Source organism: Staurois parvus, unplaced genomic scaffold, assembly GCF_062004578.1.
Source record: "Staurois parvus isolate SC_StPar_1 unplaced genomic scaffold, SC_StPar_1.0 ptg000238l, whole genome shotgun sequence".
Classification (NCBI taxonomy): domain Eukaryota; kingdom Metazoa; phylum Chordata; class Amphibia; order Anura; family Ranidae; genus Staurois; species Staurois parvus.
Genome location: NW_028318034.1, coordinates 3287286 through 3301153, shown reverse-complemented (window position 1 = coordinate 3301153; position 13868 = coordinate 3287286). Strand labels below are relative to the sequence as shown.

At 37.5% G+C, this 13868-nt stretch overlaps 1 protein-coding gene across 2 annotated transcripts in view; it reads left to right on the top strand.

Annotated features, from left to right (window-relative positions):
• LOC149459999 (G protein-coupled receptor 143-like) overlaps positions 1–8264 on the top strand; it is an 85736-nt gene extending 77472 nt beyond the window's left edge. For both annotated transcript variants that reach the window (XM_089680286.1, XM_089680285.1), the window contains exon 9: positions 7877–8264. In XM_089680286.1, the coding sequence (XP_089536412.1) occupies positions 7877–7992 (116 nt within the window). In that variant the 3' untranslated portion in view covers positions 7993–8264. The remainder of the gene's footprint in view (positions 1–7876) is intronic.
• Positions 8265–13868: the final 5604 nt, after the last annotated feature.

Sequence of the window (13868 nt, the reverse complement as noted above, 5' to 3'; positions counted from 1 at the left end):
AACCTGTCATTGGTCTTGAAGTTATGACTGATCACTATATATATATATATATATATATATATATATATATATATATACATACAATTGTGTTCAAAATAATAGCAGTCAGACATCACTAACCTGATCAATCACTGTTTTTGGTAGAAATGATATTTCTACATGGCAACTAATTTACTAGCAGGTGTAGAGTAATAGAAATCCAACAGACCCAACTGTCATGACATGCATGCTGCTGATTCCGTGTAATTGAATCACTAATTGAAAGGGGCATGTTCAAAATAATAGCAGTGTGGAGTTCTATTAGTGAGGTCATTCATTCTTTGAAAAACAGGTGGCAATTATTGCCCTTATTTAAGGAAGGAAGGAAGGCAGCAAATGTTGTACATGCTGGTTACAGTGCATTTCTCTCTGAAATTCTGAGGAAAATGGGTCTTTCCAGACATTGTTCAGAAGAACAGCGTACCTTGATTAAAAAGTTGCTTGGAGAGGGGAAAACATATAAAGAAGTGCAGAAAATGATAGGCTGCTCAGCTAAAATGATCACAAATGCTTTAAAATGGCAACCAAAACCTGAAAGACGTGGAAGAAAGCTAAAAACTACCATTCGAATGGATAGAAGAATAGCCAAAATGGCAAGGACTCAGCCAACAATCAGCTCCAGGAAGATCAAAGAAGGTCTAAAGTTACCTGTGAGTACTGTTACAATTAGAAGACGCCTATGTGAAGCCGAGCTATCTGCAAGAAGCCCCCGCAAAGCCCCATGGTTGAAAAAAAGACATGTGCTGAAGAGGTTATAATTTGCCAAAGAGCACATTGATTGGCCTAAAGAGAAATGGCGCAACATTTTGTGGACTGATGAAAGTATGATTGTTCTTTTTGGGTCTAGTGGCCGGAGACAGTTTGTCAGACGACCCCCAAACACTGAATTCAAGCCACAGTACACTGTGAAGACAGTGAAGCATGGTTGCGCAAGCATCATGATATGGGGATGTTTCTCATACTATGGTGTTGGGCCTATTTATTGCATACCAGGGATCATGGATCAGTTTGAATACATCAGAATACTTGAAGAGGTCATGCTGCCTTATGCTGAAGAGGAAATGCCCTTGAAATGGGTGTTCCAACAAGACAATGACCCCAAACAAAACGTGCAACATCTTGGTTCCAGACCAACAAGATTGACGTTATGGAGTGACCAGCCCAATCCCCGGATCTTAATCCAATAGAAAACTTGTGGGGTGACATAAAAAATGCAGTTTCTGAGGCAAAACCAAGAAATAGAGAAGAACTGTGGAATGTAGTCCAATCATCCTGGGCTGGAATACCTGTTCACAGGTGCCAGAAGTTGGTTGACTCCATGCAACACAGATGTACAACAGTTCTCAGAAACAGTGGTTTTTTGAACAGTCTAATATTCACTTTTCTTAAATTTTTTTTAGAGGAACAACACAAATTTGATATATTGTTCTTCATGTTTTTATTTGGAATAGAATGTGTAGTGTTCCCAATGCATTTGTGTTTATGGAAATAAAAGCTATTATATGGATTTTGAGCTTTAGTCACTCTTTTCAACACACTGCTATTATTTTGAACACAACTGTATATATATATATATATATATATATATATATATATATTAGAACATAAACTAAAACATTTTTATATCTCCAAGGTAACAAATAGGGTAGCGATAGTGATCTGTGCCTAAGTTAGCTTAAGTTAAATACAGTAAGTGAGAATGACAGGAGAGTAGAAGTACAGAGAAAGTAAGGATGCAAGCCTCATAGCTGAATAATAATATGTAGAAGAGAGAAGGTGCAATGCACCCCTAATACACGCAGAATAATAGTAGATACTAAGAATATCACTGAATATGAAACAGAAGCATAAAGTGCAGTATAGAGAAAGATTCATGTACTTATATTGTTTTAACTTGTGAAGTTCAGTGCGCTTTTATTAAATATTTTCATCCTTTTTCACCTTTATCAAAAGTTAATCAAACTTGTGTCTTTGACAGGTTGAAATATTTTTTTTTTGGAAAATAATGTCTGTTCTTCTTGTATGCATTGTGAAAAAGAATGTCTTTTTTCTGAAAAGTAGCTGTGAGGCATTATAATAGTAGCTTAAAAGTATATGTATTTCAAAATGCTAAATTACAACTTTTCAAAAACATAAGAGGGATTATTTTTACAACCTGAAGTCATCAAAATAAAAGTCTTTTTACCGTTATATTGATGTTTCTCTTTTATTCAATGCATATTTAATGGAAAACTTGTAAATATTTAACTTTACTCAGAATCCAGCATAGGTAGAGTCTCCTTCACTCAGGTGTGCAATGATCATGCCTGCTGTAGTGAAGGATCTGAACACAATATAAATCATACAAAACTGGTGTCTAAAACAAACGGAAATCAGTTTTAAGGGAATTTGTTTTAATTCTGATATGATTTGAAAAGATTTCATGGAGCCAACAAAGTGACGGTATAGGGGATTACCTGGAATCCTCCAAATTGGCTGCGTAAAGAATGTATAGACATTTTACCTGAATGCATAAACGTACTATTTTATAGCAAGTATTCCATTTACTGTAGTGACTACTTGCTTAAGTATCCGAATTCCCTAATGGATATAGTCAATGAATCTGAAAAAAAAAATAACAAATACATTTATTTAATTTGGATTCATTGTGAATAGCTGGTTGCTAAAAAGTGGGCGGTCGCCATGTCCTTAACAACCATGACTTATCTGCTGTCAGCAGAATTCCTTGCTGTTAGCAGAATGTATACAAAGTGCCGGAATTAAAAAACTTAAAAAACAGCCCTTCGGGTCTGGTATGGATATCAAGGTGAAACCCACGTCAAAATAATAAAAAAAAATGGTGAGGGGTCCCCCCCAAAATCTATACTAGGCCCTTGTCTCAGCATGCAGCCTGTCAGACCAGGAAAGGGGGAGGTGCAGCAAGTACTCCCGCTCCTGAACCATACCAGGCCACATGCTCCCAACATGGGAGGGTGCTTTGGGGGAGAGGACCCCCAAAGCACCTTATCCCCATGTTGATGGGAACAAGGGCCTCTAACCCACATCCCTAGCCTAGTGGTTGTGGGGGGGGGACTTATTGGAATCTGGAAGCCCCCTTTAACAAGGGGCCCCTAGATCCCAGTCCTCCCCATGTGAATGAGTATGGGGTACATAGTACCCCTACTCATTCACCAAAAAATGTCAAAAATAAATAAAAATGCAAAGACAGTATTTTTTAAGTCCTTTGTTAAAAAAAAAAATATTAAAAACATGTCCTTCAATGGAAATGAAAGTGTCAATCATGACGAACGCCAACCCACATGACAAAAACAAAAATAAACCCTGCTGCCTGGCTTAAAACCTAAGGGTCTGGTATGGATTTTGGGAGGGAACCCACATCAAACAAAACAAGTGTGGTGTTTCCCTCAAAATTCATACCAGATCAGAAGAGCCTGGTTCGGATTGATGATACTTTGTTTACATTCTGCTGACAATGGGGAATCCCGCTGGCAGCAGATGAGTCATGGTTGTTAAGGATGTGGTAGCCAGCTATTCCAAATGAAATCAATGAATGCCGAAGATACAAAGCAAATTCCAAAAATGAATCAGTTCAATTAACAAAAGCATCTGAAATGCAGTTTTTTAATTAACGAATGCATCCAAAGTGAAACAAAAATTTGTGGCATACACATGTCTCTCTTACTCCACATTTGTGCAAGCCTTTTTTTCCTATGTACCACCTGGCCAGAATATGTCCTGGAGCTCATTGTAGTTGTTCCCTCAAGCCAGCACCATTGTTGATTTCATCTGTGAACCAAGCCTTATCTTGGCACTGATTACCCTTAGGGTTTGTTCATACATGTACAATGGCTTACTTTTTCCCTACACTGAATAAACACAAATCACTGCTATGTGCCCTATTCACATCCAATTCACAACACCTCTTTTTTGGAGTGACAGTCTATATAAAATCAAATCTCCTTTTTTAACTTTTTCCTTTTCACTTTTTTTTCCTCCCTATTTTTTTGGTCTGATGAATAGGTCTTCATGAACAAATATACTATTTACCAATAGAAAGTTTTATATCTTACTAAAAACATTTCAGGAAACCTCCAAATAATTGTGTTTTCTATTTTCATGATTATTAACATATGAGTACATCCTTTGCCTATATACATTTAGCCATAAAGTGTCCATCTTCTTCATCTTGTAGGGAGTATGTTTATTGTATTGTTATGAGTAAAATCTATACAAAAATAAATATGAATTTTATACAATTATTTTAAAACTATTTATATACTGTACTTACATATAACCTATATTCCTTTGTCCTTTTTATAGATAAGTTATATTTCGTGAAATAACCACATAATTTAAAAAACGAGGCGGTTTATAAGATCTGATTTTAATGATGTATACCTTTCTCCTATTCACTCACATAAAAAGTGACTGAATAGAAATAGCATTTTCAGTGACATTCCATTGTTTTTGCCCAGTAACAAAAAAGTCCAGATACATTGGGATTTACTAAGGAATAGATCATGATCACTTTGCATGGTGAATTTTTTACTTAGCTTAATGTATGAAGTCAAGCTGAGCTGACTCCAATCATCCAATCACTTGCATGCAAAAATCCAGTATTTTTTCTTAAATATACTTTTCCCAATAATGGGTATTCTTTGCAAAGTTAAATTTTCACTTAACTTAATTCACTCATTTGCTAAGTTAAGTGAAAACTAAAGCTAGACATTTATTCCAACACATTTTTGATATTCAAAATCTCTAAACCAAAAAATAGCAGTGTAATTAAAAACACATTTCTGCTAAGTGGAACTGTTTTTCATCGAGCTTTTGAAAAAGTAAAATTGTACTCTAAAACAGCTGTGTAATAATAGTATATTTTCAGCAACTCTGCCTGCTGTAATTTACACTCATAATATCACCCTTCAGGGTCCCCAAAGCATATCTGAAGGAAAAAGTTATTTGCGTTATGATGCTCCCCCTCCCTAATCCTGCTTGGCATGTTTGTATGCATTTTCTGACCCAGTTCCTGTGGTCGAGAGTCAATATATCATTTGTCTCACAAATGGTCCAAAACTGATTAAGTGGCTTTACTGAGCATGAGGAGCAAAAGGCAGGTTCAGGCTCTGGACAGTGCTAAGTTGTTGTCATTTGTATATCAAAAGACAGTGAGCTGTGTTTTTAGGGCTCCTGGGTGCTTAGCCATGGCCTTTTCTGCCTGATAAAGGTAATAACAGTTATCTTGTGACGGCTACTTTGAGGCAGGACTTTTAAAAGTTTAACAGGGAGTACAGGTTCGGTTTAATGTCACTCAACTCTGACACTCTAATACTCAGATATTAATCCAACAAATAAATTAAAAAACCCCTAAACCTACCCCCCTATCCTTGACCCACATATGCTTGACCCAATCCTGGAACATGTGTGCACACTAAAGGCTAAGCTACATGGGTAATTTTTATCTCTGAATATTTTACCCACTCACTCATTACGTTATTGGTAGGCATGTTGATTAAGGCTTGGTTCATATCTGTGCGGGTGGTGCTGCTGCAGATCTGCCCGAAAATCCGTGCAACCACACCACCCGCACAGAGGAATGCGGACCTGCAGTTTTAATGGCACACCGCCCGCACTGGAAAACACAACAGTACTGGGAACCGAAGTTCCTGTGTGAGCTGCGTTTTCGGAAGAAGTGCAGAGACTTCTTTCCTGCATATCACGGGCATGGGAGTCCATTCAAATGAATGGGCTCTTGTGCCCATGCAAAACGTGGCCCGCACGGCTGCATATATGTGAACCAGGGATTAAAATGCAAACGGTTGTTAAATCACTCAGTGGTGAGCAATTTAAATTGTCTGTGTAGTTATGCCCTATCGATACTTAACCCTTAAAAGGACTAATCTAATTTTACTGAGCATTTGATCTACAGTATCAGTACCAAAGAACACCAAGTATAATGTGGTGTCAAAAACCATTTAGCCAACTGAGGAAGTGGTGAGCTGCTTGCTAAATTTTTTCTTGTGGCTCCTTCTTCTGCCATTGATTATTACAATCACAATTTCATTACAAACAAAATAAAGTACAGAACTGCCCAGTATATTTCCCAAAGTGCCCAGTTATATAGACAACTGTGAAATATTAATTAAAGAAGAAGTATCACCACAACTTCATTCCATCCAAGTATCAACACAACTTCAAAAAATTCTTGTAGCACTTGGTCCATTCTGATCCGTGGCAGCACTGTGCAATAAAATTAAAAATGTTTTTCTGCTTCTGCTGTCAGCTCCACCACAGGCTGAAGCCCAATTTGTTGGTGTTCCTGGGAGGCGGGGGGACATGGCAGTATAGCCACCCCTCCCTTTTTCAGAGTCTCATTTTACAAAAATAGTAAAATGAAGACTCATATTACTTAGTATGGGGCAAAAACACACACACACCCTATCTGCCCTTGGTTAGCTCTGTCAGAAATGTCTAAAAAGGATCATGCACAGTGTTTCAGATGCAAAATCCCCTAAAATATAATCATAGCCTCACCTGTTGCCTTTATCGTAGCCCCATGAACAGAGAATGGCAGAACAGTTTGTAAGATAACTTCCCCGAGGCAAACCTATGCAAACTGCTGGGGAGGGAGGTCCCTCACAGTGGATGTTTACTAGCGGCTAGCATCCAATAATCAGCCCTGCCAGCACTGTGTGGTCCTTTACTCTTATGGTGGACTGTGTTGAATGTGTTGATGTGATGAATGACAGCGCTGATCTCCATCATGTGCCTGCTGCCAGAGATGAGCGTGTGGTGGTGTGTGTGTGTGTTTAGGGGGGGGGGGGGTGTGCTCGCATGCTGTTGATCACACTAACCCTGCAACTGCAGCACTGATCAAAACATGACCAAGTGCTCCAAAGTGCTCCACATACTTGGGCCCCTGAGAAATTCACCAGGGATTTTATAGTTTTAATGATACTTCATCTTTAAATTTGCACTGATGGTACTTATGTACTGGTTAAAAGGTTTGAGTAGTAGCAATGTCAATGAACTATGCGGGCGCACCCTACTTAGCTTTGTAATATACACTAGCAGTTGATTTTCCTCATTCCTCTAGAAATAAAGTGAACTTAGTATAAAATTCAGCTGTGAAATGACCATTCCTAAATATTGGAATCCAAGTCTGTGAGAATTAAATCAACCAAATCATGAATGCTTTGAAGAAAGCAGGGCTTGCTAGAAAAATTAGGCATACGATTTGGGATCTGGGCCAGTTGAAGCATGTTTAGGATGTTTAATATCCCTAAAAGTCTTCTACACAACTGATTAATTTTTGGGTGTGGAATCAATCTCTTCCTCAATTGCTATCTTCCAATAACAGATACCATTCCATTACATTTCTTTTACTTATTATTTAACTTTTTTACAGTATTACTTATTTACTCCTTCCACCAATTTTAGATTCTGCTTATAATTTCCTATATATTTGTAGCAACATTTCATTCACATTTATAACTGTTTCATTCTGCAATTTTTTGTTTTGTATGTTTTTTATATTATTTTCTATAATAAAGATGTAATGTTAAAAAAGAAGGGCAAGGGGCAGAACCATTGATGATATAACTGTGCCCAGATATGCAAATGTTCCTAACTGAGAGTAATAAGAATATTGTAATAAAAGCATCAGAAAACCTCAAATAATAGTTTGTTTTTTATAAAAAAAATGTTGATTTCTTTTCTGCATTTCAACAGTTTTTATACCTGATGATAAAATGTATTGCATGTATTAGTAGAAGTCACTGCAGATGCGTTAATGAGAAGACACTGCATATGAGTCAATTCTCTTTTGTTTTGCTAGGTTCTGAAGCTAGCACTATTGAAATCCACATATCCAGTGAACTTCCACACTTAGATGATATTGAAGCTGATGACGAATCCACAGACAAGGTCGAAAAAGAAAAGCTGGCCAAATAATTATGAAACTGGGCTCTTCACAGGCTTAGATCACAAGTTTTATGCCTATTGCACAAATTATATCCTGCGTGACCATCCAACTCAAGACAATGGAGGCATGCAAATCTCCAAAGACTTATCTGTGCCTCTGTTTAACAGATAATGTTTATAAAATATTAGGGATACCGATTTGCTTAATTTGTGTTATAAAAAGCCTAAAACAATATAACCCATGACCCTATAGAGTTGTGAGCATGACTGCCTGGTCCAGCTAATAAATGCATTGTGATGTTTATAGTAGTTGATGCATTACTTTCCCTTTTATGGCATTAGCAAAAGTGCCTATCCATTGAACACGGTACAATTCAAAGTCCTAGTTGTATGAATAACCTATGGTACAAATAACATCTATATAAAAATACAATTAGTGGTATGACATATATAACGCACAGCACTAAACGCATTGCTTGTAGCTCACATAGGAGTAAAATCATATGGGAGGGTGAGGGTGGGGCGTTCTCCTGCTCTCATTTTCTAGGTTTCTCCATCAATATAACTATGGGAATATTTTATATAGGATTTATATAGCACCAAAGATTTTTGCAGTGCTTTGCAAAAATAAAGAGAGACAGTACAAGTTGCACTATAATTTAAAAAAAAAAAAAAAATAGGGCAGGAGCTCTTTGCTCATGAGAGCTTACAATTAAAAATCTATTCGTTTTCAATGGATCTTGTATATAAGGTAGAAACAAATATGTATCTGCAATGCCAACAGAATCCAGTCAGATTTTCTCATATGATATTCTGCAACAATTATAGTTGGAATCAGACTGGCCATTATGAGCAACATGGAGACTTTTTTTATTAACACTTTTTATGAATGCTGTCAGATAATGTACACGTACTGTACATGAACATGTGAATGCATTACATATACCTCTATAACTGAGTGGTGGCTTCACACTAGTGCTAATTGCAATTCTAGACACAAAATGTGTATGTTTCTAAAATAACTGTAAAGAGAAGATGGCACTACAATTAGGGAATAAAAAATACATCCAATTTTCAGAGCTGCATTTGAATAAAACCAGAATTTGGTTGATTGCTGCTGAATTTATTAAGAACCTTTACTTAACAATGTTGTTTGAAAATAAGAACCATGTTGGATACTCTAAGGTGTGTATTTATAAAACATTTGTTGGATGAAGGTCACACACATTCATGTACGCTCAACAAAATTTGGCTGTAATTTCTGTAATAGAGGAATTCCTATATCGTCAGCTCCATCTCGTAGGCAAAATGTGCTATAGTTTCCTGAAATACCTCAGATCAAAAATATACCAAATTTTGGCCACTATATGGAACTGATGATCACAGGAATTTAAATAAAACTTGGAGATGAATTAGAACACCTGTTTTTAGTGCTACTTCTATTAAAAAAAGAAAACCCCCAGAAATGCCCTACAATATATACTCACCGGCCACTTTATTAGGTACACCTTGCTAGTGCCAAGAAAATATCTCCCACACCATTACACCACTAACACCAGCCTGAACTGTTGATACAAGGTAGGAAGGATCCATGCTTTCATGTTGTTTACTGACCCTACCATATGAATGTCGCAGCAATCAGTCTGCCCATTCTCCTCTGACTTTAACGAGGCATTTTCATCCACACAACTGGATATTTTCTTTTTTTTGGACCATTCTCTGTAAATCCTAAAGATAGTTGTGAATGAAAATCCCAGTAGATCAGCAGGTTTTTTTTAAATACTCAGACCAGCCTGTCTGGCATCAACAACCATGCCACATTCAAAGTCATTTAACTCCTATTTCTTCCCCATTCTGATGCTTGGTTTGAACTTCAGCATGTTGTATTTACCAATTCTACATGCCTAAATGCATGGAGTTGCTGCCATGTGATTGGCTAATAAGAAATTTGTGTTACTAAGCAATTGAACAGGTGTACCTAATAAAGTGGCTGGTGAGCTGAACTTTAGGAAGACTAAAGTTTGGGTTTTAAAGTACTTTATACTAAACAGCATTATGTTATATATCTATACCAGCTGCATTGCATGAATTATCCATGTATTCATGGCTATAATGTTCTCTACCTGAACCTGTGTGAAAGAATCTTTGTGATAAAAGGTACATTTTAAACATTCTCTTCTGAAAAAAACACAGCAAGCAGTTGGTATTTTATTAAACTTGAGGATATACAATATAATTCTACTTTAAACAAGTCTGGCTAATATTACCCGTATATATGGGACATCAGTTTTCTCTCCATCCTCTGTAGAATCTATAGATTGTAGTGCATAATTAAATGGTGCACATCAATTGTTTACTCATTTTCAACAACATCCAACATGCCTTTTAACATCCATTGGCAGGGCTGCTGTTAGAAACCACCCCCCCAAAACACTGATTACTATGCTTCAGTGATGCATTGAGACAGTGAGTAATCGGTTCCGATCATTCATTGTGTTCATTCAGGAAAGGAAGGGGCTGGTAAATATGACATATTTCCTGGACCCTTCCCCCACTCTCCATCTTCAAGGATCCTATTGTGTGCTTGCAGCTGCTGGTGGGAAGCAGAGGAGGGAAGCCAGCAGCACTGAAGGGTGGGGGCACACAGGAGGGCCTGGCCAGCAGGGGGAAATTTATGGTGTACAAGGATGGTCATGAGTGTGTCAGGGGGAAAATACTGGAACCAATCCCCTGTATGGCTTTCTCTACAGCAGCTGAAAGCCAGCAGGAGGGAGATGAGAAGAAGCCAGATTTCAGTTGCTGAAGAGAGAACCATACAGGGGATTGGTTCCAGTAATTGCTCCCCACACTGTTCTGATCACCCTCCCTGCCCACATCCGATTCACCTAGCTGCCTGGGCCCCCTTTGTGGCCTTTGCTATGTACAGGAGGACTAATGGTTCCCCTATATCTACGGCCCTGACAATTGGGGTGATTTCCATCAATTTAATCAATCCATCACATTTGTAATCTTTGGCTGCTGGAATTGTGAAACAGGTGAAACCATGGTTTGTAGATTGCTATGGACCATACCTTTTTATTGTTTGCTTGACAATTAGTGGAAAGATTACTAAATGTATGGCCATCACAACAGTCAACTGGAAAGCAGGTGGTTATTTGAGGTAAAGTGACAAAAGTTTCTTTAAGGCTTTGTGTACACAAATGCATAAAGTCATACAATGTAAACTGCGAGTGTATTTCCACACCCGGGAAACACAGCTGCAGCACACAGCCACAAATAGTAAGGAGTGGCTGTATCCAGGTATACACCATACTTGCATGAACTTGCACACAGGCATGGGCGTAAATCCCTGCACATGGCTTGTGTGTGTATGCAGATAATGTATAGTTCTTCATTACTATGAATGACCATATACTTCAACTTTATCTCCCAGGTACAGAAATACTTATTACATTGTAAAGCCTCATGTTCCCATGTTCATGAGGCCTAAAGCTTACCCCCTCACTAATTTATACTCCTCTTGCGGCGCAAATATGGGTGACTGGCTGTCATGATGCAGTGCTCAGAATTACAGACAATCACCAGTTCCCAACACTGTCACATAACAGCCGTGTATCCCTCTGTAAGGAACTTACAGAGCTGACATCTCTGATACAACGCTTGCACTAGATATTTTCCAGTGGTGTTTTTGATAAACCTGTCAAATATTGTAATACAAACATGCCCCCCTACCATGTGTTAGGCATCACTTTTATTTAGAAGTGCTTTATACCATTCAGATGTCTACCATGTTTTTTTCAAAATCCTGACACTTTTAGAATTTTAGACACACGCTAAAATCTAGGTACATACCCGAACAAATGTTGCTACCTTTGTGTTTCAGATGTGTCACTCTGATGCTCATGCTTACTTGCCTTAGCTTCTTGCCTATGCACACACAGCAGACATTGTATATATATATATATATATATATATATATATATAAAATTTAGTATATTATATTTAGCCAGACATGCTATCAGATCAAGTGTTGTAAATCCAAAGGAACATTACCTTGTGCCTCTGGCTTATGTCATAACATGATATTACAGGACACCCTAAATGCAGCCCCTGACATTGCCAAAGAGCCCTACATAATATTCCAAGTCACAGACAGCAGACACAGCAGGAGATGGTTAAAGACTATGGGCATGAGGCAAGAGATGGTCAGAGTGTGGAAATATTATAGGAGATGTTAGAGACCAGGGAAAAGCTTCAGGAAACATAGACATTACATGAAACTAGAGATCACTTCTACAACCAGGAAAGGAAATAGGGGAACACATATGAGTTTCTGCAGGGCTTCAAGGGCCGTACAAAAGGTGCCAAAGTGTTGGATGCGGCCCTTGGGCTGCAGGTTGGGCTCCAGGGACGTGGAGTCGCTCTGTGCACTTCTGTGCCAGCCTTGGACAATAGGCCAAAAAATTCCAACTGGATCACTGAATTGACACTATACATTTTAATCACATTTAAAACAGAAGTCATATGTACTGTATTTACTGGCACACAGTGTTCAAATCTCAATGAAAATGGAGCAAGGTATCACTTACTCCCCACTGCAGTGCTCCTTTTGGATTATTTGGCCATGCTAGGTTCTGTTTTGTCTGTATTAAGCACTTTGTTGAACCATAAAATGCACAGACCCCTTGCACTTATCTGGTATATTACTTGGTAAGATTGTGTACCACACACACTGTAGTTGTTTTAGAACAATATATCATGTAAATTTGGCCATAAGCTTTGTCTTTTTGTAAGACAGCCAATTGTTCCATTATGTTCATCTGGTCTGTGTTTGTAAAAACAGAATGCTCAGTACTAAGATCTATCTAACAAATACCTTTCTATGAACCCAAATGTGAGGATCTATCACTGTCAAAAGCTATGTGAGTAAGGCACTCATTACCAGGAATTTTTAGAAATATTTATTTATAGTTATTACTTGTTTTTGAATATTTAATTAGCATTGCTGGGCATTATTAAGCATTGTATAGTATAGTAATTAGAATGTGTTTATGTAATTTGTTTTTATATTGTCTTGTGAATGCATATGATTCACAAAAAGTATAAGCAGCATATTTCTGGAATGTTTTAGCATTGTTGTGTTGGACTTTCACCCACTTTGATGATCATTGTCACTAGGACAAGTTATGGGACATCACAAATATCTTCCAACAGAAACTGTTCAGGTGACAGAGTTGCAGTGATTCCACTTATTTCCTGCTGTGTGTCTATGAAAAGAAGTCCTCCAATCAAAAGAAAAAAAAGAAAGAAAAACAAAACGGACCCTTTCCTACTATTGTATATCCAAAACAACAAAACAGCTTTGAATATAAATATACCTTAAAAATCTCAAGAATCAGTATGAAGACATCAATGTTTCCATACATTTATTTAAGTTAATTAACGTTTCACTCACACAATATTAGATTAATATCTATTTTTTGAATCAAGCTGTAACTAGGAATAGAATTAAGAGAAACAAATTTAGCAGCTGACCACATAGAATAGTGGTATAGAGAGGAGCTAGAGTCTCTCATAATTTGGTAGTCACATTCTATTGTTGAGTTGTTGCTTTAAACCTATAAAATGAGGCTCAAAAGCGTGTCTGGAGGGCTCTGTAATGAGAGGAATGTCGTTCTGACCACGGAAACTTAGTCGCTTGTAGTGCACGTTGACTGGAGGTCAGCACTGCGGAAGAAGGGATTGGGTAGTACCTGAGACTGCGATTTATGTATTCCATTATCTGTAATTAATTTAAAGCCAAACTAAACTGTATCTGAGCATCATAAACTGAAAATGCTATTTAATTAATTTTTAATGTTCAAAGCAAACACCCATTCATCCATGTCTCCATGCTTTATTTTGTT